Source organism: Nerophis ophidion, linkage group LG19, assembly GCF_033978795.1.
Source record: "Nerophis ophidion isolate RoL-2023_Sa linkage group LG19, RoL_Noph_v1.0, whole genome shotgun sequence".
NCBI classification, from domain to species: Eukaryota; Metazoa; Chordata; class Actinopteri; order Syngnathiformes; family Syngnathidae; genus Nerophis; species Nerophis ophidion.
The window spans coordinates 16,999,649-17,024,223 of record NC_084629.1 but is presented as its reverse complement, the minus strand read 5'-3'; the positions used below and the strand labels follow the sequence as shown (position 1 = coordinate 17,024,223).

At 36.8% G+C, this 24,575-nt stretch overlaps 1 protein-coding gene across 2 annotated transcripts in view; it reads left to right on the top strand.

Moving 5' to 3' along the window:
• The window catches only part of il1rapl1a (interleukin 1 receptor accessory protein-like 1a), a 650,628-nt gene that overhangs the window by 409,671 nt on the left and 216,382 nt on the right, over positions 1-24,575 (top strand). For both annotated transcript variants that reach the window (XM_061879367.1, XM_061879366.1), the window contains exon 6: positions 18,378-18,452. In XM_061879367.1, coding sequence (XP_061735351.1) covers positions 18,378-18,452 — 75 coding nt within the window. The remainder of the gene's footprint in view (positions 1-18,377; positions 18,453-24,575) is intronic.

Sequence of the window (24,575 nt, the reverse complement as noted above, 5' to 3'; positions counted from 1 at the left end):
AATGGATGGATGGATGGGATTTAGGTATGATTAGTAACACATATTTTTTTCATATTAAAAACAACGTCATAATATGTTAAAAACTTAAAAGCTATAATAATTTTACCAAAACGTTTGCAGCCCAAACAAATGGGACAATTTTTGGGAGATGTTGACTTATTTGGGATTTAAGTGTGATTAGTAACACACTATTTACATAGTAATAACAAAATAGTAATAATTATTAATAATTACACCAAACATTTTGCAGCACAAACAAATGGAACATGTTTGGACAAGGTTAAGTATAGTTATTAATAATATGTTAGTTCCACATTAATAACATAAATCCATAAACGTTAATAACTTAAAAGCTATAACAGTTAGACCAACTTAACACAGGTAAATCATAAAGCGTTAACAAAACTATAATAATTACACCAAAAATTTTGCAGCACAAATTGGGGAGATTTTAACTTAGTTGGGGTTTAGTTATGATTAGTATTGACATAAAATCATAATACGTTAATAACTTAAAAGCTATAATAGTTAAGCCAAAGATGTTTGCCGCACAAACACATGGAACACCTTTGGGGAGATTATGACATGGCGTGAATGCTGGTTATTAATATTGAAACGGTAATAACTTAAAGGGGAACATTATCACAATTTCAAAAGGGTTAAAAACAATAAAAATCAGTTCCCAGTGGCTTGTTGTATTTTTGGAAATTTTTTTCAAAAATTTACCGGTCCCCGAATATCCCTAAAAAAAGCTTTAAAGTTCTTGATTTTTGCTATTTGCGATGCGACGATCCATTTCCCTGTGACGTCATACAGTGCTGCCAATGTAAACAAATAACGGCGACTACAACAGCAAGATATAGCGACATTAGCTCGGATTCAGACTCAAATTTCAGCGGCTTAAGCGATTCAACAGATTACAAATTTATTGAAACGGAGGGTTGGAGTATGAAAGTATTGAAGAAGAAACTGAAGCTATTGAGAGAATAGCTATTGACGCTATTCATAGCCATAGCATGGCCGAATAGCTGCGTTAGCATCGCCGGTAAAAGGTGCGGACCAAACGATCAGGACTTTCGCATCTTGTGACACTGGAGCCACTTAAATCCTTCGATTGGTAAGTGTTTTTTTCGCATTAAATGTGGGTGGAAGGAAACTTAATATAGTTGCAAATGCATCTGCAGGTTATCCATACATCTCTGTGCCATGTCTGCTTTAGCACCGCCGGTAAATAGCATGTTAGCATCGATTAGCGTAGCATGTTAGCATCGATTAGCTGGCAGTCAACATCAACAAAACTCACCTTTGTGAATTTGTTGACTTTATAGTTGCAAATGCATCTGCAGGTTATCCATCCATCTCTGTGCCATGTCTGCCTTAGCACCGCCGGTAAATAGTATGTTAGCGTCGATTAGCGTAGCATGTTACTATCGATTAGCTGGCAGTCACGCCGCAACCAAACATGTCTGATTAGCACATAAGTCAACATCAACAAAACTCACCTTTGTGAATTAGTTGACTTTATCGTTGCAAATGCATCTGCAGGTTATCCATACATCTCTGTGCCATGTCTGCCTTAGCCTGTAAAATGTGGAGACACTCTGGCACATTCAATGGGGCTCTGGCAGCAGACACTTTCGCATCTTCGGGCCAGTGTTGCAACTTGAATCCCTCCCTGTTAGTGTTTTTACACCCTCCGAAAACACACCGACGAGGCATGATGTCTCCAAAGTTCCAAAAAATAGTCGAAAAAACGGAAAATAACAGAGCTAAGACCTGGTGTTTGTAATGTGTTGAAAATGAAAATGGCGGCTGTATTACCTCGGAGACGTCACGTTCTGACGTCATCACAAAAAGAGCGAGAAACAGAGAGGCGTTTAATTCGCCAAAATTCCCCCGTTTAGCGTTCGGAAATCGTTTTAAAAAATATATGGTCTTTTTTCTGCACCATTAAGGTATATATTGACGCTTACATAGGTCTGGTGATAATGTTCCCCTTTAAAAACTATAAGAGTTGGACAAAAAAATGCAGTACATACTTAGACTTAGACACATTTTAATGATCCACAAGGGAAATTGTTCAAACGTATCAAAACCAAATGGGATTCACACAGGTTCAGGTTGAGCGTGTACATTTGTGTTTTGTCCAGGAGCCAAAATGCCGAGCAGTTAAGGACACAAGGGCTTGATTGGACAGCTGCTGTGACGTAACTCAAATATTCCAAACTGTATTGAGTACTTTGCTTAAGAACATTTTCTGCTATTTCTGCCAGTTTAGATGTCATGTAACGCTTTTGAAGTCTACTTTTAGAGGAGAGCAGAGAGGCAGCACTATCAAAGCATTTTCCCTCAAGTATTTTTCAGGCCTGCATGCTTTCTGCTGTCTTTGCCTGCAGGTACGCTTCAATGCAGGGAAAGTGTACGTACATTTTCCAACAATGCGCTTCATCCGTATCTTCTGTTTTAAATGTAAACGTGATCACCCGAACCCTGTGCAGCACCAAACGAGTGCACAGAAAACAATATAGGTCTGTATGTGCTTGTAAGTGAATTCTGGTGCGGTGTGGTTCACTGGAACTGAAATGGTAACACGGACCAATGACAAAGAATGCAAAACCCAAAACCAGTGAATTTGGCACGTTTTGTAAATAAAATCAGAATACAATGATTTGCAAATTATTTTCAACTCATATTCAATTGAATAGACTGCAAAGTGTTACGCCGGTTCGGCATTGTGATGCCGGGTTCGATTCCCTCAAGGATGCGTCAAGTGAACACAGCAAAAGGTAAGATATACAGAATTTATTTAAATAACAAAAAGAGCTAGATAACAAAAATGCTAGAGCTAGTAGAATAAAACAAACAAAGGACGCTAGCATAAAAGCTAGGATATACAAAAAATGAGAACTAAACTGGCACATAGACACATTAAAGAGAAAAACAAAACATACCGCATGAGAGCTGGAATAAACAAATGGCTGAGCGTGAAAAGCTAGCGAGAATATACATACGATGTAGAGTGCAGGCGTAACTTGTTGCGTGAAAAGCAAATTATGAACCCAGCCTGAACAAACAAAAGAGGACGGCTTATAAAGTGACGGTGATTATCTGTAGCAGGTGTGCGTGGCGTGAGCAGCAGTTGAACTGATGAGTGACCATGGTGACAAAGCAAACAGGAAATAAGGAGTCGGAGAAATATACAAAATAGAAAAATAAATAGTGTAGATCTGAGCAGCAGATCGCAACACAGAGACAAGAAATTCAATGTTCGAACTGAGAAACTTTTTTTTTTTTTTTGCAAATAATCATTAACTTAACATTAACTGGCCTTTCCTTTTAACAACACTCAGTAAACGCTTGGCAACTGAGAAGACCGATTTTTGAAGCTTTTCAAGTGCAATTCATTCCCATTGTTGCTTGATGTACAGCTTAAGTTGTTTAAAGGTCCAAGGTCTCCGTTGTGGTATTTTAGGCTTTATAATGCGCCACACATTTTCAACGGGAGACAGGTCTGGACTACAGGCAGGCCAGTCTAGTACCCGCACTCTTTTACTATGAAGCCACGCTGTTGGAACGCGTGGCTTAGCATTGTCTTGCTGAAATAAGCAGGGGCGTCCATGACAACATGGCAACATATGTTGCTCGAAATCTTGTATCTACCTTTCAGCATTAGTGGTGCCTTCACAGATGTGTAAGTTACCCATGCCTTGGGCACTAATACACTCCCATACCATCACAAATGCTGGCTTTTGAACTGTGCGCCTACAACAATCCGGATGGTTCTTTTCCTCTTTGTTCCAGAAGACACGGCGTCCATAGTTTCCGAAAACTATTTGAAATGTGGACTTGTCAGACCCCAGAACACTTTTTCGCTTTGCATTAGAGCATCTTAGATGAGCTTGGGCCCAGCGAAGCCGGCAGAATTTCTGGGTGTTGTTGATAAATGACTTTCGATTTGCATAGTAGAGTTTTAACTTGCAGTTACAGATGTAGCGACCAATTGTAGTTACTGATAGTGGTTTTCTGAAATGTTCCTGATCCCATGTGGTGATATTCTTTACACACTGATGTCGCTTTTTGATGCAGCATCGCCTGAGGAATCGAAGGTCCATAGTATCATCACCTACGTGCAGTGTTTTCTCCAGATTCTCTGAACCTTTTAATGATATTACAGACCATATATGGTGAAATCCCTAAATTCCTTGCAATAGCGCGTTGAGAAATGTTGTTCTTTAACTGTTGGACAATTTGCTTACGCATTTGTTCACAAAGTGGTGACCCTCGCCCCATCCTTGTTTGTGAATGACTAAGCATTTCATGGAAGCTGCTTTTATACCCAATCATGGCACCCACCTCTTCCCAATTAGCCTGTTCACCTGTGGGATGTTCCAAATAAGTGTTTGATGAGCATTCCTCAACTTTCTCAGTCTTTTTTGCCACTTGTGACAGCTTTTTTTGAAGCATGTTGCGGGCATCACATTCCAAATGAGCTATTATTTGCAACAAATAACGTTTTCCAATTCGACCGTTAGATATCTTGTCTTTGCGGTTTTTTTTCAATTGAATGTAAGCTGAACAGGATTTGCAAATCATTCTGTTTTTATTTACAATGTACACTGGTTTTGGGTTTTGTACATAGAAAGTGTCGTCTCTCTGCTCGGCTCTCTCCCTTTAAAAGTATATTTTATTTTAGGACATGATCGCGTCTAAAACCGATGACCCCTGGCATAAACACAGAGGGTCTGTTTAGGTCCACAACTACTAGCGGGGGCCACGTCACTTCCGTAACTGATCAAGTGTTTACTTGTTTTACTTTGATGGACTGTTAGACCTCAAAATACAATTATATATTTTGTTTTCGATCAAGTTCTATTCAGTGATGAGTAAATGTGTCCTTTGTTGTAGTTTTTAGTTGGGTTTAGCATCATTGCACCGTATACATTGAAAAGCCCATTGAGATAATTGCTAATTTAACATCCCTTTTAATGTGTAAATATGTCCCACATCATTGGGATATATCTACAATGATATTTCTAAAATGACCCTCATATTTAAGTTTATATTAGAGACTAACACTTTCCCTCAAGGTATATTGTCTAAAATACATTTGTTTTCTTAGAGTTTTGGCCCGTTTGCTGTGTTTGGTTTACTTCTTCAATTAATGCCAATGCGGCACAGCAGTTTTGCATTGGCTTTACTGATGCGGTTGGAAATATTGCGAACACATTAGATTGAACTAAATTTGAGTTGTCAATTTTTTTCTTTTTGTTTATTGTTCATATGTGATTATTTATAGTAGATGCACATATTTACTAGGGGTGCGGGAAAAAATCGATTTAAATACGAATCGCGATTCTCACGTTGTGCGATTCAGAATTGATTATCATTTTTTTAAAAATATATATTTTTTTATTATATATTTTTTTTTTTATCAATCCAACAAACCAATACGCAGCAATACCATAACAATGCAATCCAATTCCAAAAGCAAACCTGACCCAGCAACACTCAGAACTGCAACAAACCGAGCAATTGAGGAGACACAAACACAACACAGTACAAACCAAAAGTAGTGAAACAAAAATGAATATTATCAACAACAGAATCAATATTAGTTATAATTTCAAAATAGCAGTCATTAAAAATTTCTCATTGACATTATCATTAGACATTTATAAAAATAAAAAACAATAATAGTGTCACAGTGGCTTACACTGTGTCCAATGTTTTCACAAAGATAAAATAAGCCATATTTTTGGTTTGTTTAATAGTTAAAACTAATTCACATGATTGCAATCAGTTAATAAAACATTGTCCTTTACAATTATAAAAGCTTTTTTTTTTAAATCTACTACTCTGCTTGCATGTCAGCAGACTGGGGTAGATCCTGCTGAAATCCTATTTATTGAATGAATACAGAATCGTTTTGAATCGGAAAAATATCGTCTTTGAATTGAGAATCGCGTTGAATCGAAAAAATCGATATATAATGGAATCGCGACCCCAAGAATCGATATTGAATCGAATCCACACACAGCGACACCCAAAGAGTCACAGCCCTAATATTTACATAACAGTATTTTTTAATATCTAATTATAAACTTAAGTGAGGAAAGGATTCATATGGCCCCATTTCTGGGTGGACCTTGAGAGGAAGTTGGGCCGTTCATCGTTTATCAATGCAGTCTGCTGAAAATGATGGAAAGCGCAACTGACGCTGCGGTTACAGTTGGAATCGCCACAAAACACGTTCTAACACTCTGCTGCCATCTTGCAGCTGAAGTTCATCACGTTTCATGTGTCGGGTATACCGCAGCAAATGGGGTCTTATGAATCCCCTTCCTATTGTAATTGAACTGAATTTTTTTTGGTTGTGTCTCCTATACTCACACTTAGGCTCCAAGAGTATTTCAATAAACCAGGGGTGTCGAACTCATTTTAGATCGGGGGCCACATAAAGAAAAATTTACTCCAAAGTGGGTAAAATCACGGCACGATAATTTAAAAATAAAGACAATTTCAGATTATAATTTTTATTTAAAAATAGAACATGCACATTTTGAAAATGTACAAATCATAATGTTATTAGAGTTTTCTTTTACACTTACATGTTGTGGTTAATAGTATTCCATCTTTATTCGTCGTTATTTATATTTTCTGAATAAATTATGTGATAATGGTCATCAGACAACTCATTGATATTAATTTTCGATCAAGATAAACAAATAAAACAAAATCAAATTACAATATGTTATTTATGTAGTTTGATAATGTTCCTTGACCGGCGCACTAACATCATGTTGTTTATTTTGTACATATTTAGCATCATCTAAAAAGATACAAAGAATTGCTATTGTGACATCCAGTGGACATATTTAGAACAGCAGTTTATTTCATTCAAAACATTTCAGGTTAATTTTTATACTTGGCAAACTCATGCCAAAGGCCGGATAAAACCTGTTCGCGGGCCTGAGCCGGCCCTCAGGTTGTACGTTTGACACCCCGGCAATAAACCCGTGTTAATTGAAAGTACGAAGAAAACATTATTAATTGAGTATTTTAATAGATAGAGCATACAAAATAGCTGTTTACAAGTTTCCTACTATAGTTTTGACCTTAGGAAAGCATGCTAGACATGAAGTAACATGTCTTTACAAACGTGATGCGGCGAGGGACGACTGCATTGCAATACTCAGTAGGCCGAAGTCAGCCGAAGTCAGCCCTATGTCCCATAGGGCTGTGGTTCTCAACCTTTTTTCAGTGATGTACCCCCTTTTTAATTCAAGAACCCTTTAATCAAAACAAAGCATTTTTTTGGTTGAAAAAAGAGATAAAGAAATGTAACACAGCACTACGTCATCAGTTTCTGATTTATTAAATTGTATAACTGCAAAATATTGCTAATTTGTAGTGGTCTTTCTTGAACTATTTGGAAAAAAATAAATAAAAATGACTAAAAACTTGTTAAAAAATAAACAAGTGATTCAATTATAAATAAAGATTTCTACACGTAGAAATATTCATCAACTTAAAGTGCCCTCTTTGGGGATTGTAACAGAGATCCATCTGGATTTTTTAACTTAATTCTAAACATTTCTTCACAAAAAAAATAATCTTTAACATCAATATTTATGGAACATGTCCACAGAAAATCTAGCTGTCAACACTAAATATTGCATTGTTGCATTTCTTTTCACAGTTTATGAACTTGCATTCATATTTTGTTGAATTATTATTCAATAAATATATTTATAAATGATTTTTTAATTGTTGCTATTTTTAGAATATTTAAAAAAAAAATCTCACGTACCCCTTGGCATACCTTCAAGTACCCCCAGGGGTACGCGTCCCCCCATTTGAGAACCACTGCCCTAGGGTGTTGCACAAGTATTATTAAAGACCCATACGGGGTCACATATTAAATCTTGTTTAGGGCCACAAAAAGCCTTGGGCCAGCCCTGACTGCAAGGGCACATGTACATGAGCTCAGTGCGCGCCTGCTCCCATGCAGCTACTGTATGCTAAAAAAAAAAAAAACAAGGGCAGTACTCCGGAGCCATAAGCGGTGTGATCAATCATCCACAATCCTATTTGCGCACTGTGGCGGAAAAACTCTGTGGACTTTCCAGGTGAATTGTTTCCGAGCAGCCAACCGGGGGAAAATTGTAAATGAAATCATAAATTTGGTCTAAATATGCATTTGTTAAACGTTCCAAGGGGTTAAATAGCCTAAAATGGTCAGCATTCCTTTCGGCGGCATCGGTCCGGGTTTCAAGTCGAGAAGCTGGTCGGCGCGAGCATACCAATGGACACAGGAGTGACACTTATGCAGTCACCGCGGTGGCGGACATTCGCATCCTCTCAGGACTGCACTGTCGCCTTACTCCCAGAAAATTGCCTTCTCCTCCCCGTGCCTCGTTTCAATCAGCGTCAGTGAAAAGGCAGAAACCCTGCAAGGACTGCTAAACTCTGCCGGAGATGTCTCCCGCGGACGCCAGGCATCAAGTATCCGTCCCCCGTTTTGCTCGTCATTGCTGTCAGCCCATCCCAATGATGTCACCGGCACACAATTATTTTCATTTTTTTTGTACATGTGACGCTAATAAGTGTACCTTCACACTTGCCGTGTCTGGATCAGTTACAGTGGGGCAAAAAAGTATATAGTCAGCCACCGATTGTGCAAGTTCTCCCACTTCAAATGATGACAGAGGTCTGTAATTTTCATCATAGGTACACTTCAACTGTGAGAGACAGAATGTAAAAAAAAAATCCAGGAATTCACATTGTAGGAATTTTAAATAATTTATTTGTAAATTATGGTGGAAAATAAGTATTTGGTCAACCATTCATAGCTCTCACTGATAGAAGGAGGTTGTGGCTCAAAATCTCACGATACATGGCCCCCTTCATTCTTTCCTTAACACGGATCAATCGTCCTGTCCCCTTAGCAGAAAAACAGCCCCAAAGTATGATGTTTCCACCCCCATGCTTCACAGTAGGTGTGGTGTTCTTGGGATGCAACTCAGTATTCTTTTTTCTCCAAACACAACGAGTTGAGTTTATACCAAAAAGTTCTATTTTGGTTTCATCTGACCACATGACAGTCTCGCAATTCTCTGCTGTATCATCCATGTATCCATTTTGGTATAAACTCAACTCGTCGTTTTTGGAGGAAGAAGAATACTGAGTTGCATCCCAAGAACACCAGTGAGCCGCATGTTTGACATCCCTGTTTTAACGTGTATTTGGTGTTTTTTGTGTCTGTATGCAGTGCTTACAAATACATTAAATGCATAGAATATACATAAAAGTCATAAATTAAGTCCCCTCCTACCATACCATCCAGGGGGAGGACTGGCATGTATTCATCACAATAATCAAAGGAACAGGTTGTTGGCCGTGTTATAAGGAAGAGCTGCATTTTACTTAAGTTCAGTTTTGATTGCAAAATCTATTTAACAGTATGTTTATTATGGTGGTTTGCTGAGGTGCATCATCACCCTGAGAGGCGATAACAATATCTACTGCAGCACTGTTTGTCCATTATAATAGTACAATACTTTATCATGCAATAAACATACTGCTTTGTCTGCATTTAAGTGTATTGTTAATAATGTACAAGACAGCGTGCACACGCCGGTGTGATATAAAACTACATGGGCCTACTTTAATACGCTATGTTGTTGTACTGTATGTATTAGAGCTGTCAAAAATAATGAGTTAAATCATGTGATTAATCACAAAAAAATTGGTAGCATTAATTATGTATACAAGCAGATTAATCAAAATTAACCACGGGTGGTTACAGAAAGGCAGAACGCATTGTTGCATGGTCAGTTAGTGGGTCAATGGATATTGACAAGGTCTTTAGATTAAACGTTGACAGAGTTTTGAGCAAATGAATGACGTGCATTCGAGTAAAACATAAATAAAGTGTTCCTGAATGACATTCTGATGATGAAATTACATTTGTGTCCAAATATTTGGCTTTCATTTTAGTCAATTGGAATTATGCGAGTGAGTGACCACCTGTGATTAATCATGATTGATCCAACTTTAAAAATGTGAATAATCTGTTCTTACAAACATCCTTTGACAGCCCTATATATGTGTGTGTATGTATATGTATATATATATATATATATATATATATATATATATATATATATATATATATATATATATATATGTATATGTATATGTATATATATATATGTATATATATATATATATATATATGTATATGCATATACATATATATATGTATATGTATATATATATATGTATATGTATATGTGTATATATATATATATATATATATATATATATATATATATATATATATATATATATATATATATATATATATATATATATATATATATATATATATATATATATATATATATATATGTGTTTTAATATGTACTATGTAAATCCATCCATCCATTTCCTACTGCTTGCCCATTTCGGGGGGTGCTGGAGCCTATCTCAGTTGCATTGGGGCGGAAGGCGGCGTACACCCTGGACAAGTCACCACCTCATCAAAGTGTACTATATATATATATATATATATTTATATATATATATATATACATATATATATATATACATATATATATAGTCTGCGATACAAGCTGTACGCTGACTGCTTTAGAGTACATCCAAGTTTTCTTTCTTGTTGCAAAAAGCTGTTTTTTGTCTCGACAGTTGCACAAATACCTTTTTTATTTACTGAAGCTAACATCAAGCGGTCACTCCTCCGCACTCCCCCTCCGCCTGCTATCAACACCACAGCTTGTCCTCATTTGTTTGCCCAGCGCATTAATCGGCATATAGGATCACACGTTGTGCAATTATGTAAAAAGCGCTTTCGTATGTAATTAAAACTGTATCTGTATGCTGTGCAATACCTATTAACAGTGCAAACAGTCGGGCCTCAAAGCGCATGACCGACCACTCCTCTCTACGCCGTCCTCAATCTTTGTTTACAAAGTTGTCACTTTCCCACTCCAAAAAATAAACACCAAAACCTTCTTTTTTTTCACTTTAATGCTTCTTTCGGAGAGCTCCGAGCAATTTACCCGCACGCGAGACGGCCTCTAACCGATCAATTCCGCCTGTTTATTGTGCCTCACTTTAACTAAAGACGCCGGCGCTTTCCCAAACGGACACAAAAGAGCTGAGTTTTCAAACGGCTTGTTAGAGAGGTTTGGTAATAAGTCCGGAGCTTGTGAGGACACTCTGAGGAAGCATCTTTATTGGAAACACTGCGGAGGGGTTGGAGGAGGGTAAAAAAGAGCCCCAAAAAGGCTGCCGTTGCAAATTCGCTGCTTAATAATTAGATGTGGCTGAAAAGTATGCTGGCGGTCGTTGCCTGAATCATACAATAGCAGCGCTTTTATTGCAAATGTGTGCGCATTCAAAGCAATATCATATATTCCTCATTTCATTTATCCAATATTTCTGAATACCGCAAAGGTTTGATTCCCCGAGACCCAGCTTGAGAGGTGACCAGCTGTGTTCCAAACTTAAAGTTAAAGTACCACTGATACTCACACACCCAACTGGGTGTGGTGAAATGACCCTCTGCATTTGACCCATCCCCTTGTTCCACCCCCTGGGAGGTGAGTGGAGCAGTGAGCAGCAGCGGTGGCCGTGCTCGGGAATCATTTTGGTGATTTGACCCTCCCCCATTTCCAACCCTTAATGCTGAGTGCCGAGCAAGGATGTTTGAACTCACGACCTACCGATTTCAGGGCGAACACCCTAACCACAAGGACACAGGCTTTGGTTTTTTTTGGGAGGGTCGCAACAGGAAGTGCATACCACGTAAAATAAAGCCAAATATCATGCATTAGATTGACTTGCTGTGACGGGAAAAGCCGAAAAAGAAAGGAAATAGGAATGTTGAATACGATTTGTCTGATACCTGATATTATTTACCCTGAATATCTTGTGTTTATTTAAAATGTTTATGTATCTATCTATTACGTAATTGTTTTTTTAATCATGTTTATAGTTTTAAAGTCACTCATATTTTTATCAAGTTATTATCACAATGCCTTTCCAAATCAAGGAAAAGTGACATTAGAAATAATTTAGTTGGGCATTTCGAACATTAGCAGCCTTTGTGTTTTCCAAAAACTTTAAAAAATTATATACAAAACTATGAATTGTTGCTGTCCAATTTTTTTTTTCCTATTTGTTAATCCAAGCCAAAAATCAATCTTGTGTTTGACTTGCTGCAACGAGAAAAGCCGAAAAACTAAGAAAAAAGGATAAAAGCATATAATTTATCCGACACCTGATATTTACCCTGAATACCCCTATGTTTACTTACATTCAAAATGATTATGTAGTATTACAAAAAATAGTACAATACCATTTTTTTGATTCAGCATAAGAGATATTAGACAGTTTGGCTTCATATCACGGCATTTCAAAAAATGAGCAGCCTTTTTTTCCTACAAAACTTTGAGGAACGGCATATAAAAGTACTTGTTGTCACAGTGCAATACAAACATTATTTTAGTTGTTTTCTCATTTGTTAAACAAAGCCAAATATCACTCATGGGATTAACATCATGTGACGGGAAAAGCTGAAAAACAAAGAAAACAGGAATGTTGGATATGATTTGTCTGATACCTGATATCATTGACCCTGAGTATCTTGTATTTACTTACATTTACAATGTCTATGTATCTATCTATTACATACAGATTGTTTTTGTTTAGTTTTAATGTTGCTCATATCGTTACCAAGTTATTATAACAATACCTTTATAAATCCAGCAAAGGTGATATTAGAAATAATTTAGTTTTTTTTCCAAAAACTTTAAATAATTATATACAAAAATATGAATTGTTGCTGTCCAATTTTTTCTATTTTATTTTATTTTTTCTATTTGTCAATATAAGCCAAAAATCACTCTTGTGTTTGACTTGCTACAATGAGAAAAGCCAAAAAACTAAGAAATAAGTAATATATTGTATCCAATACCTTATATTATGTATAATTTGAATAACCTATATTTAAGTTAAAATTAAAGTACCAATGATTGTCAAACACACTAGGTGTGGCGAAATTATTGGAGTGGGGAGCAGCCGCGCCCAAAAATCGGGTTTTGGTGATTTAACCTCCAATTTCACCCCTTAATGCTGAGTGCCAAGCAGGGTGGGATTTACTCACATTTACAATGTTTGTGTATTGTGATTACATATATGGGTGTAAACATGTTTTGTTTTGTTTTTTTCTTATTTGTTTAACTAAGCCAAAAATCCCTCATGGGTTTGACTTGCTGCCACGAGAAAAACAAAAAACTAAGAAAAAAGAATTAAAGAAAATCATTTATCCAATACCTGGTATATATTTTACCCTGAAAATGCTATGTTTTACTTACACTCACAATGTTTATGTATAATTATTACAAAAATGGGTACAATACCATTTATAAATTCAGCACAAGAGTTGTTAGACACGTTTCAGTTTGGCTTCATATTAAGGCATTTCCACCATGAGCAGCCTTTGTTTCCTCCAAAACTTTGAGGAACGGCATATTAAAGAACTTGTTGTTAGAGTCCAATAAAAACTTGTTTTAGTTGTGTTCTTATTTGTTAAACAAAGCCAAATGTCACTCATGGGATTGACATCATGTGACGGGAAAAGCTGAAAAACAAAGAAAACAGGAATGTTGGATATGATTTGTCTGATACCTGATATCATTGACCCTGAGTATCTTGTATTTACTTACATTTACAATGTCTATGTATCTAACGGGATTAACTTGCTGCGACGGGACGGGAACAGTCAAATAACAACAAAAATTACAACACTGAATATTGTTTATCCAATACCTGATATCATTCACCCTGAAAATCTTAGTTTTTAGTTAGTTAGTTTGGCATTTTGAAAATTAGTAAATGTACTAATTGTTAATGTCCAATAAAAAGGAAACATTTGTTTCCGATTTGTTTAAGTCAGCAAAATATTACTCATAGGATTGACTTGCTGTGACGGAAAAAGCTGAAAAATAAAGAAAATAGGAATGTTGAATATGATTTATCTGATACCTGATATCATTTACCCTGAATATCTTGTACTTACTTGCATTTACAATGTTTCCAGCAAAAGTGATATGAGAAAAAAAAATATGTTTGGCTTCACGTCCTTGCAGTTCCAACATTAGCAGCATTTGTTCATTCCAAAAGCTTTAAATAATTACATATAAAAGTATAAATTGTTGCGGTCCCGAATTTTTTTTTTTTTTTTTTGCTATGTGTTACTGTAATCTAAGCCAAAAAACACTCTTTTGTTTGACTATTATGTATCCAATACCTGTTATCATTCACCCTGAATAATTCAGCAAAGGTGATATTAGCGTATTTTAATTAGTTAGTTTGCCATTTTGAAAATCAGTAAATGTACTAATTGTTGCTGTCCAATAAAAAACATGTTTGTTTCCTATTTGTTTAACTCAGCCAAATATCACTCATGAAATTGACTAGCTCAATGGGGGAAAAAAAAAAGAAATTAAGAATCATGAAAATCAGTTATCCGACACCTGATATCATTTCCTCTAAAATGTACTTGTAAATGCCTTTTAATCGGTATTTCCGGCCGTTTTACACCTAATCATTTCTTTCCCTATTAGAAAATGGTTTCATGTAAACAATGGAAGTAAACAGGCGGAGATAAAGTGTTATAAAATAAGCTCTGTTTTTCCCAACTCCTACACAGACATGTTGAATAATGCAAATGTAAACATCTTGTTTCATGAAATTATATGCAGCATGTTGGACATGAGCTAAACCTTTACCATTACAATATCATCAAACGGACAGAGTGACTGTAATGCCATCCAAACATAGACTCAACCTTGTTTCTCCCGCCACTAAGCGCTCAGTCTTGTACATACACGAAGAGCTCTTTATGTTCTTTTAACCCCCGGCCCTTTAAGAGCGTGACCTTCTCCGCAGAACACACAATTGCTTTTAACAACAATAAAGCAGCGCTTGTTGCTCACTATTCCCACGATGGAAGCAGCAGCTCCGAAGTACGATTCAGCATTCTTGGAGAGGACGCTTTGTAGGGTTGTGGTCACTTTGTGGTTAGAGGGACTTTGTCCACAAAGAGAAATTATTTGTTATTAATAAGGACATAAAAAACAAAACAAATTATCCTTGACTATGAATTGAATTATGTTATTTTAGTTGTGATTAAAGCATTTTAAATGTGCCATATTTCATACATATTATATATATATATATATATATATATATATATATATATATATATATATATATATATATATATATATTACTGAAGGGTCAAATTCGTAACACCTCCCAAGTGACGCTTCTCCTGTCGTCATTTTCAAAATGGCAGAGGAGATTCTCTTTGCTCTATGTGTAAACCAGGGGTCTTGTTCCACAGCCATACAGATCACACTGATGGTTGTGATATAAAACAACTTTAACACTCTTACTAATATATGCCACACTCTGTGAACCCACACCAAGCACATTTCGGGAGAACATTGGCTCTGTAACACATTATAAATGCAACATAATAATTACCCACAATGCCATGCATCCATGACTCTTGGCTGTATTAGACACCCCGCTAGCACCAAACACACCCACCCCCCCCCCCCCCACCCCCCAAGAGTCATGGATGGATGGCATTGTGGGTAATTCTTATGTTGCGTTTATAATTTCTTACAGAGCCGATGTTCTCCAGAAATGTGTTTGGTGTGGGTTCACAGAGTGTGGCACATATTAGTAGAAGTGTTAAAGTTGTTTATATTTCAACCATCAGTGTAAAAGGTATGGCTGTTGACCAAGTATGCATTGCAATCTTATATGAGAAGCAGCGATATGCATGTTTCCGGCCAACACGCAGATACCGTTGTGTAAAGGCGGTCGCGATGACATGTTGTAGAGCAGTGGCCCCCAACCACCGGGCCGCGGCCGCAGAACAATTTTGCATTAATAATTTTTTTATCACACTCAATTTTTTACTGCATGCTATTGGTAAGCGCAGGGGTGAGAAGAGGTTTTAAAATGATTAGCACCTGCTTACTTTTACCGCATGCCTTGAATAAGCGCAGGAGTGAGAAGCGGTTTTAAATTAATTAGCGCCCCAGCGGCTATTCAAGGAAATACGGTATATATGTGTACCCCGCCTTGGACATTTGGAGTGCAGCTGGGATAGGCTCCAGCCCTGTTGAGGATGAATACAATTAGTGTGTAAGCCAGGGGTGTCAAACTAATTTTTGTCTAGGGGCCACATGGAGGAAAATCTATTCCCAAGTGGGCTGGACTGGTAAAATCATGGCATGATAACTTAAAAATAAAGAAAACTTCAGATTGTTTTCTTTGTTTCAAAAAAGACCAAGCATATTCTGGAAATATACAAACCATGATGGTATTTCTTTTTTTACACTTGCATGTTGTGGTTAATAGTATTCTATCTTCATTTTTTGTTATTTATAATAATTTGTGGATTTGAGTCTGGCAGAGTTTTAGATTGCTCCCAGTAGTGTTATTGTTGTAATCTATCAAAAGATAAAATAAATACTAATATCAAAATTCAACTAAAAAATGTTATTAATGTAATTTACTTATTTTTCTCAACTGACATAGACTTCGATTAGACTTTGACAAACTTTAATGATCCACAAAGCAATCTGGTAACATTCTAACATACATAATTGTGCTGATATCATATGGTTATTATGTACATATGTAGCATCATCTACAACAAAACTTATGAATTTTGACTCATTTCATTAATCTCACATGAAGTTAGAAGGGGATACATATTATTTTAGCATATTTATGTGCGCCCAGAAAATGTGTCTCCACAGTCATAAGTACAACACGAAATGTACAGATTTTTAAAATCATTTTTGGGGGTGTTTAAATGTCACAGGCTACATTAGCAACAACCTCTTTGACGATCAAAGCATGAATGTAACGATCCACATTTTGGATACTGTCACTAATAAGCAACATACATATGTAGAGTCCAAACACGGACGTGTTGCCTCTATCTTAACACGGCACATACATTATATTGCCAAAAGTATTTGGCCACTCATCCAAGTGATCAGAATCAGGTGTCCTAATCACTTGGCCCGACCACAGGTGTATAAAATCAAGTACTTAGGCATGGAGACTGTTTCTGCGAACATTTGTGAAAGAATGGGCTGCTCTTAGGAGCTCAGTGATTTCCAGCGTGGAACTGTCATAGGATGCCACCTGTGCAACAAATCCAGTCATGACATTTCCTCGCTCCTAAATATTCCAAAGTCAACTGTTGGTTTTATTATAAGAAAATAGAAGAGTTTGGGAACAACAGCAAGTCAGCCACCAAGTGGTAGGCCACGTAAACTTACAGCGAGGGGTCAGTGGATGCTGAAGCGCATAGTGCAAAGAGGCCGCCGACTTTCTGCACAGTCAGTTGCTACAGAGCTCCAAATGTCAAGTGACCTTCCAATTAGCCCACGTACAGTACTCAGAGAGCTTCATGGAATGGGTTTCCATGGCTGACCAGCTGCATCGAAGCCATACATCACCAAGTCCAATGCAAAGTGTCGGATGCAGTGGTGTACAGCACTCTAGAGCAGCAGAGACGCCTTCTCTGGAGTGATGAATCACACTTTTCCATCTGGCGATCTGATGTACCAGTCTGGGAGCAGGCCCCTTCCTCTTCCAACATGACTGTGCACCAGTGCACAAAGCAAAGTCCATAAAGATATGGATGACGGAGTCTGGTGTGGATCAACTTGACTGGCCTGCACAGAGTCCTGACCTAAACCCAATAGAACACCTTTGGGATGAATTAGAACGGCGACTAAGAGCCAGGCCTTCTCGACCAACCTAAAGGTGTGAGACCTCACCAATGTGCTTTTGGATTAATGGTAGAACATTCCTGTAAACACATTCTCCAACCTTGTGGACAGCCTTCCCAGAAGAGTTGAAGCTGTAATAGCTGCAAAAGGTGGACCGCCGTCATATTGAACCCTATGGGTTAAGAATGGGATGGCACTTCAAGTTCATATGTGAGTCAAGGCAGGTGGTCAAATACCTTTGGCAATATATTGTAGCTCCGTAAACAAGGAATTGCTGTTGCGACATCCAGTGGACACGTTGTCTTTCATTCAAAAATGTCAGCTCATTTTTATACTTGGCAAAGTCATCTAAAACCTGTACGGGGGCCGGATCCGGCCCGCGGGCCGTGCGTTTGACCCCCGCCCTGTAAACTGTGTGGGGAGATTCGAGCGAGTCACGAGGAACACGGGCGCAACATTTTGCCACCGCTGTAAGTTTTTGTCACGGTATTAAACGCCGTCTCCTGTCTTCTTTTTCAGCCCCTTTGACCGACAAGCCTCCAAAGATCCTGTTCCCTTCGGAAAACAAGATTAACAACATGGAGCTGCAGCTAGGTAAGAGCCACTCGCGGATTTGTTCCGCCGGTACATGACGGACTTCCCTAAATCCTCTCCCGGGGTCCAGATTTGACATCGGCGATTTTTTATTTATTTTTTTTTACTGGGGAACTCAAAAGCAGCGGGAATGTCCGTCCGTGCGAATGGCCGCTGTGCTGTTTTGTCAACAATGGCGATCACATATGGCGTTCGAGCGTATCCACGAGTAAGCCGGTGCACCACATGGAGAGGCGTCCGCTGCCCGACGCTGTTGTTTGTCTTCTCCGACATGTTCGGGAGACGGGGTCAAAACAGGCCAGGCGTGCTCATGCATGAGCATCGGCACGCCGTACGGCACGCTTCATTCTGGGCACGAGCCGGCGTGCGCATGGCCTCTCTTTTCTTGTGAATGGTGTCAGATCACACAAGATGGAGAGGTCCAGGAAAGACGATGACAGATGGGGGGAGATGAGAAAGCGGTGATTGTCTTCTAGACAAAGACCGTGATTCACCGCCAGGTAAGCTTTTTGTCTCCCGGCTCACGTTGGGCGTGCAGAGCAGGAAGACCAGGCTCCACAGCTGGCTGATCAAGAGTGAAAAATTGCTGCCGTTGATAAAGTGACAGCCTCTCAGCCATACATGAACAGGCTGCACCATCGCACCACCTTCTGCTGTTTGGATTGTTTGCCGTCCGTCTTGATTGCGCTGACGAAATGTGGCTGCTGTGCAAACTGTTCATGCAAAGCCTCCCGTAGTGTGTGTATACACTACTCTGTATACACTACTCTATTCCTGTATAGTAGTGTGTGTATACACTACTCTGTATACACTACTCTATTCCTGTATAGTAGTGTGTGTATACACTACTCTGTATACACTACTCTATTCCTGTATAGTAGTGTGTGTATACACTACTCTGTATACACCACTCTATTCCTGTATAGTAGTGTGTGTATACACTACTCTATTCCTGTATAGTAGTGTGTGTATACACTACTCTATTCCTGTATAGTAGTGTGTGTATACACTACTCTACTCCTGTATAGTAGTGTGTGTACACACTACTCTACTCCTGTATAGTAGTGTGTGTATACACTACTCTGTATACACCACTCTATTCCTGTATAGTAGTGTGTGTATACACTACTCCATTCCTGTATAGTAGTGTGTGTATACACTACTCTACTCCTGTATAGTAGTGTGTGTATATACTACTCTGTATACCAGGGGTCATCAACGCGGTGCCCACGGGCACCAGGTAGCCCGTAAGGACCAGATGAGTAGCCCGCTGGCCTGTTATAAAAATAGCAGCACTTACCAGTGAGCTGCCTCTATTTTTTAAATTGTATTTATCTACTAGCAAGCTGGTCTCGCTTTGCTCGACATTTTTAATTCTAAGAGAGACAAAACTCAAATAGAATTTGAAAATCCAAGAAAATATTTTAAAGACTTAGTGTTCACTTGTTTAAATATTTTTTTTTTCTTTGCTTCTTATAACTTTCAGAAAGACAATTTGAGAGAAAAAATACAACCTGAAAAAGGATTTCAGGATTTTTAAACACATATACCTTTTTAACTTTTAAATTCCTTCCTCTTCTTTCCTGACAATTTAAATCAATATTCAAGTTGTTTTTTTATTGTTGTAAAGAATATTAAATACATTAAATTAATTCTTAATTTTAGCTTCTGTTTTTTCAACGAAGAATATTTGTGAAATATTTCTTCAAACGTATTATGATTAAAATTAAAAAAAAATATTCTGGCAAATCTAGAAAATATGTAGAATCAGATTTGAATCTTATTTCAAAGTATTTTGAATTTCTTTTAAAATTTTTGTTTTGGAAAATCTTGAAGAAATAATGATTTGTCTTTGTTAGAAATATAGCTTGTTCCAATTTGTTATATATTCTTAAAAAGTTCAGATTGGATTTTAACCTATTTAAAACATGTCATCAAAATTATATCATTAATCTTAATCACGAAAAATTACTAATGATGTTCCATAATTTTTTTTTTTTTTTTCAAAAAGATTTCAATTAGCTAGTTTTTCCTCTTCTTTTTTTCAGTTGAATTTTGAATTTTGAAGATAAACTATGTTTCAACATTTTATTTTTATTTTTTTCCTGTTTTCTCCTCTTTTAAACCGTTCAATTAAGTGTTTTTTTTCATCATTTATTCTCTACAAAAAAACGTCTGTAAAAGGAAAAAAAATGTACAACGGAATGACAGACAAAAATACCCATTTATATATATATATATATATATATATATATATATATATATATATATATATATATATATACTTTTTTATTTATTTGTTTATTAAAGGTAAATTGAGCAAATTGTCTATTTCTGGCAATTTATTTAAGTGTGTATCAAACTGGTAGCCCTTCGCATTAATCAGTACCCAAAAAGTAGCTCTTGGTTTCAAAAAGGTTGTTGATCCCGGCTGTATATAGTACTCTACTCTTGCATAGTAGTGTGTGTATACACTACTCTGTACACCAGTGATTCTCAACCTTTTTTCAGTGATATACCCCTAGTGAAGATTTTTTTAATTTGAGTACCCCCTAATCAGTGCAAATAATTTTTGGTTGAAAAAAAGAGATAATTAAAATACACCACTATGTATTCAGTTTCTGATGTATTAAATTGTATAATAGTGTAAAATATTGCTCATATGTAGTGGTCTTTTTTTAACCATTTGGGGGAAAAAAGATATAAAAATAACTAAAAACTTGTTGAAGAATAAACAAGTGATTCCATTATAAATAAAGATTTCTACACATAGAAGTAATCATCAACTTAAAGTGCCCTCTTTGGTGATTGTAATAGAGATCCATCTGGAATCATGAACTTAATTCTAAACATTTCTCCACAAAAAAATAAATCTTTAACATCAATATTTATGGAACATGTCCTCAAAAAAATCTAGTTGTCAACACTGAATATTGCTTTGTTGCATTTCTTTTCTATAGTTCATGAACTTACATTCATATTTTGTTGAAGTATTATTCAATAAATATATTTATAAAGGATGTTTTAATTGTTGCAATTTTTAGAATATTTAAAAAAAAATCTCACGTACCCCTTGGCATACCTTCATGTACCCCCAGGGGTACGTGTACCCCCATTTGAGAACCACTGATGTATACAGTACTCTACGCCTGTATAGTAAGTAGTGTGTATACAATATGTATACAGTACTCTACTCCTTCATAGTAGTGTGTGTATACACTACTCTGTATACAGTACTCTACTCTGTACACTAGTGTGTGTGTACACTCAGCAGTCGTTTGCCCTCAGGGCCAGCAAGGTCTTCTCTGCTGGCCTAACATAACCAGAAATCATGATCATAGTTAAAGATAAAAGTAATTTTTTATCTACTTTCCCTAAATATCTAAAAGTTTTCATATTCTCTTGACATATTATGCTCCTTCCAGCGCTGTTGTTTTTAGTGGGTAAAGGTTTTTATCCAATCAGAATTCTGCTAGCTTATGTTGCCATGCTGTACCAAATCTGCTCGAAGCCTTCAGAATCAACAATGCACTGTAAGTGAACGGGGACATACAGTTGATAGACAGTTGCGATAGCCAATCAGATCACGAGTTGTTGTCAGTAAGGCCTTCCAGATGGTCTAAGGCAGATATATATTGTGATGTTATGAGCTGGTTAACATGAGAACTCCATTACCCAGCATGCCACAGTAGTGCAGAGCATGTGCAGTAGCCGCGTTTAGCCATACAGGCAGCAGAATGTTTATGATGAGCACTTTGTGGAGTTAACTTTAAGAACTCAGCCAACACGCCTCGTCTGCATCTTTTATGATTAGACAGGACAACACATATACTGTATTTGCAAGGCCATTTTCAAGAAGGATATTTAAAGAGAAACTACATCTGAGACCACGTCAGCCAACCCCGGAAGCTCAAATGGGTTCTACAGATTGTGACTTCAGATAATTTATTTCTTGATTTTTTTCACGTTTAATAGGTTTTTTGAAATTTTAATTTTGACATTACCACATAAGAAATGTTTTAATTGCTGATGCGGGGTTTATTGATTTTCAATTGTGCCAGAAAATAACCCGTTTTGTACAGTGCCTAGTAGTGCCTAAATGTGTTTCTGTATCGTATTTCTCCTGCAATGGTCATGTGGTGACATAAATGATGGTCATTTGAGAGGTAATTATTGAAGTCGGACATTATTGAAGGCCGAGGTGGGAAACGCACAGCCCGCCACTGATACTCTGTGTATTGGTAGTGTGTGTATGCACCACTATACAGGAGTAGACTACTGTATACAGAGTAGAGAAAATACTCCGTATATAGTACTCTACTCTGTATATTAGGGTGTGTGTATACTATACTCCGTATATAGTACTCTACTCTGTATATTAGGGTGTATATATACTATACTCTGTATACAGTACTCTACTCTGTATATTAGGGTGTGTATATACTATACTCTGTATACAGTACTCTACTCTGTATATTCGGGTGTATATATACTCTACTCTGTAAATAGTATATACTGTATACTCTACTCTTGATATTAGGGTGTTTATATACTATATTCTGTGTGAGTATACTCTACTGTGTATATTAGTGTGTCTGTGTACCCTACACTGTGTATTAGGGTGTGTGTGTATATACTCTGTATATACTGTAAGGGTGTGTATATACTATGATCTGTATATTAAGGTGGTTATATACTTGACTCTGTATATTAGGGTGTGTACATCCTGTACTATGTATATTCATGTGTTTCTATACACCACTCATTGTATTAGTGTGTGCATATACTCTACTCTGTATATTAGGCTGTGTATATACTCTTGTCTCTATATTAGTGTGTTTCTACATTTTACTCCAGGGGTCACCAACGTGGTGCACGCGGGCACCAGGTTGGCCCGCAAAGACCTGATGAGTAGCCCGTTGGCCTGTTCTAAAAAATAGCTCAAATAGCAGCACTTATTACACTTACCTCTATTTTTTTTTTTTTTTTCAATAGCAAGTTGGTCTTGCTTTGCTCGACATTTTTAATTCTAAAAGAGACAAAACTCAAATAGAATTTGAAAATCCCCCAAAAATATTTTAAAGACTCGGTCTTCACTTGTTTGAATAAATTCATTTTTTGTTTTACTTTGATTCTATTAACTTTCAGAAAGACAATATTAGAGAAAAATAAAACCTTAAAAATTATTTTAGGATTTTTAAACACATACCTTTTTACCTTTTAAATTTCTTCCTCTTCTTTCCTGACAATTTAAATCAATGTTCAAGTACAAAAAAATGTTTTATTGTAAAGAATAATAAACACATTTTAATTCAATTCTTCATTTTAGCTTCTGGTTTTTCGGCGAAGAATATTTGTGAAATATTTCTTCAAACCCATTATGATTAAAATAAAAAAAAATCTGTAGAATCTAATTAAAATCTTATTTCAAAGTCTTTTGAATTTCTTATAACATTTTTGTGTTGGAAAATCTAGAAGAAATAATGATTTGTCTTTCTTAGAAATATAGCTTGGTCCAATTTGTTATATATTCTAACCTATTTAAAACATTTCATCAAAAATATATATTTATTGTGAGAAATCATTAAGATGATCAGTGTTTCCACACAGATAAATATAACTAATATTAATAATAGCATAGAGTTAAAGGTAGATTGAGCAAATTGGCTATTTCTGCCAATTTATTTAAGTGTGTATCAAACTGGTAGCCCTTCGCATTAATCAGTACCCAAGAAGTAGCTCTTGGTTTCAAAAAGGTTGCTGACCCCTACTCTACTCTCTATATTAGTGTGTGTTTATACTCTACTATCTATACTAGTGTTTATATACTCTACTCTCTATGGTATTGTGTTTATATACTCTACTCTCTACATTAGTGTGTGTATATACTCTTCTCTCTATATTAGTGTGTTTATATACTCTACTACTCAGTGGCGTAGTGGTTAGAGTGTCCGCCCTGAAATCTGGTAGGTTGTGAGTTCAAACCCCGGCCGAGTCATACCAAAGACTATAAAAATGGCACCCATTACCTCCCTGCTTTGCACTCAGTATCAAGGGTTGGAATTGGGGGTTAAATCATCAAAAATGATTCCCGGGCGCGGCATCGCTGCTGCCCACTGCTCC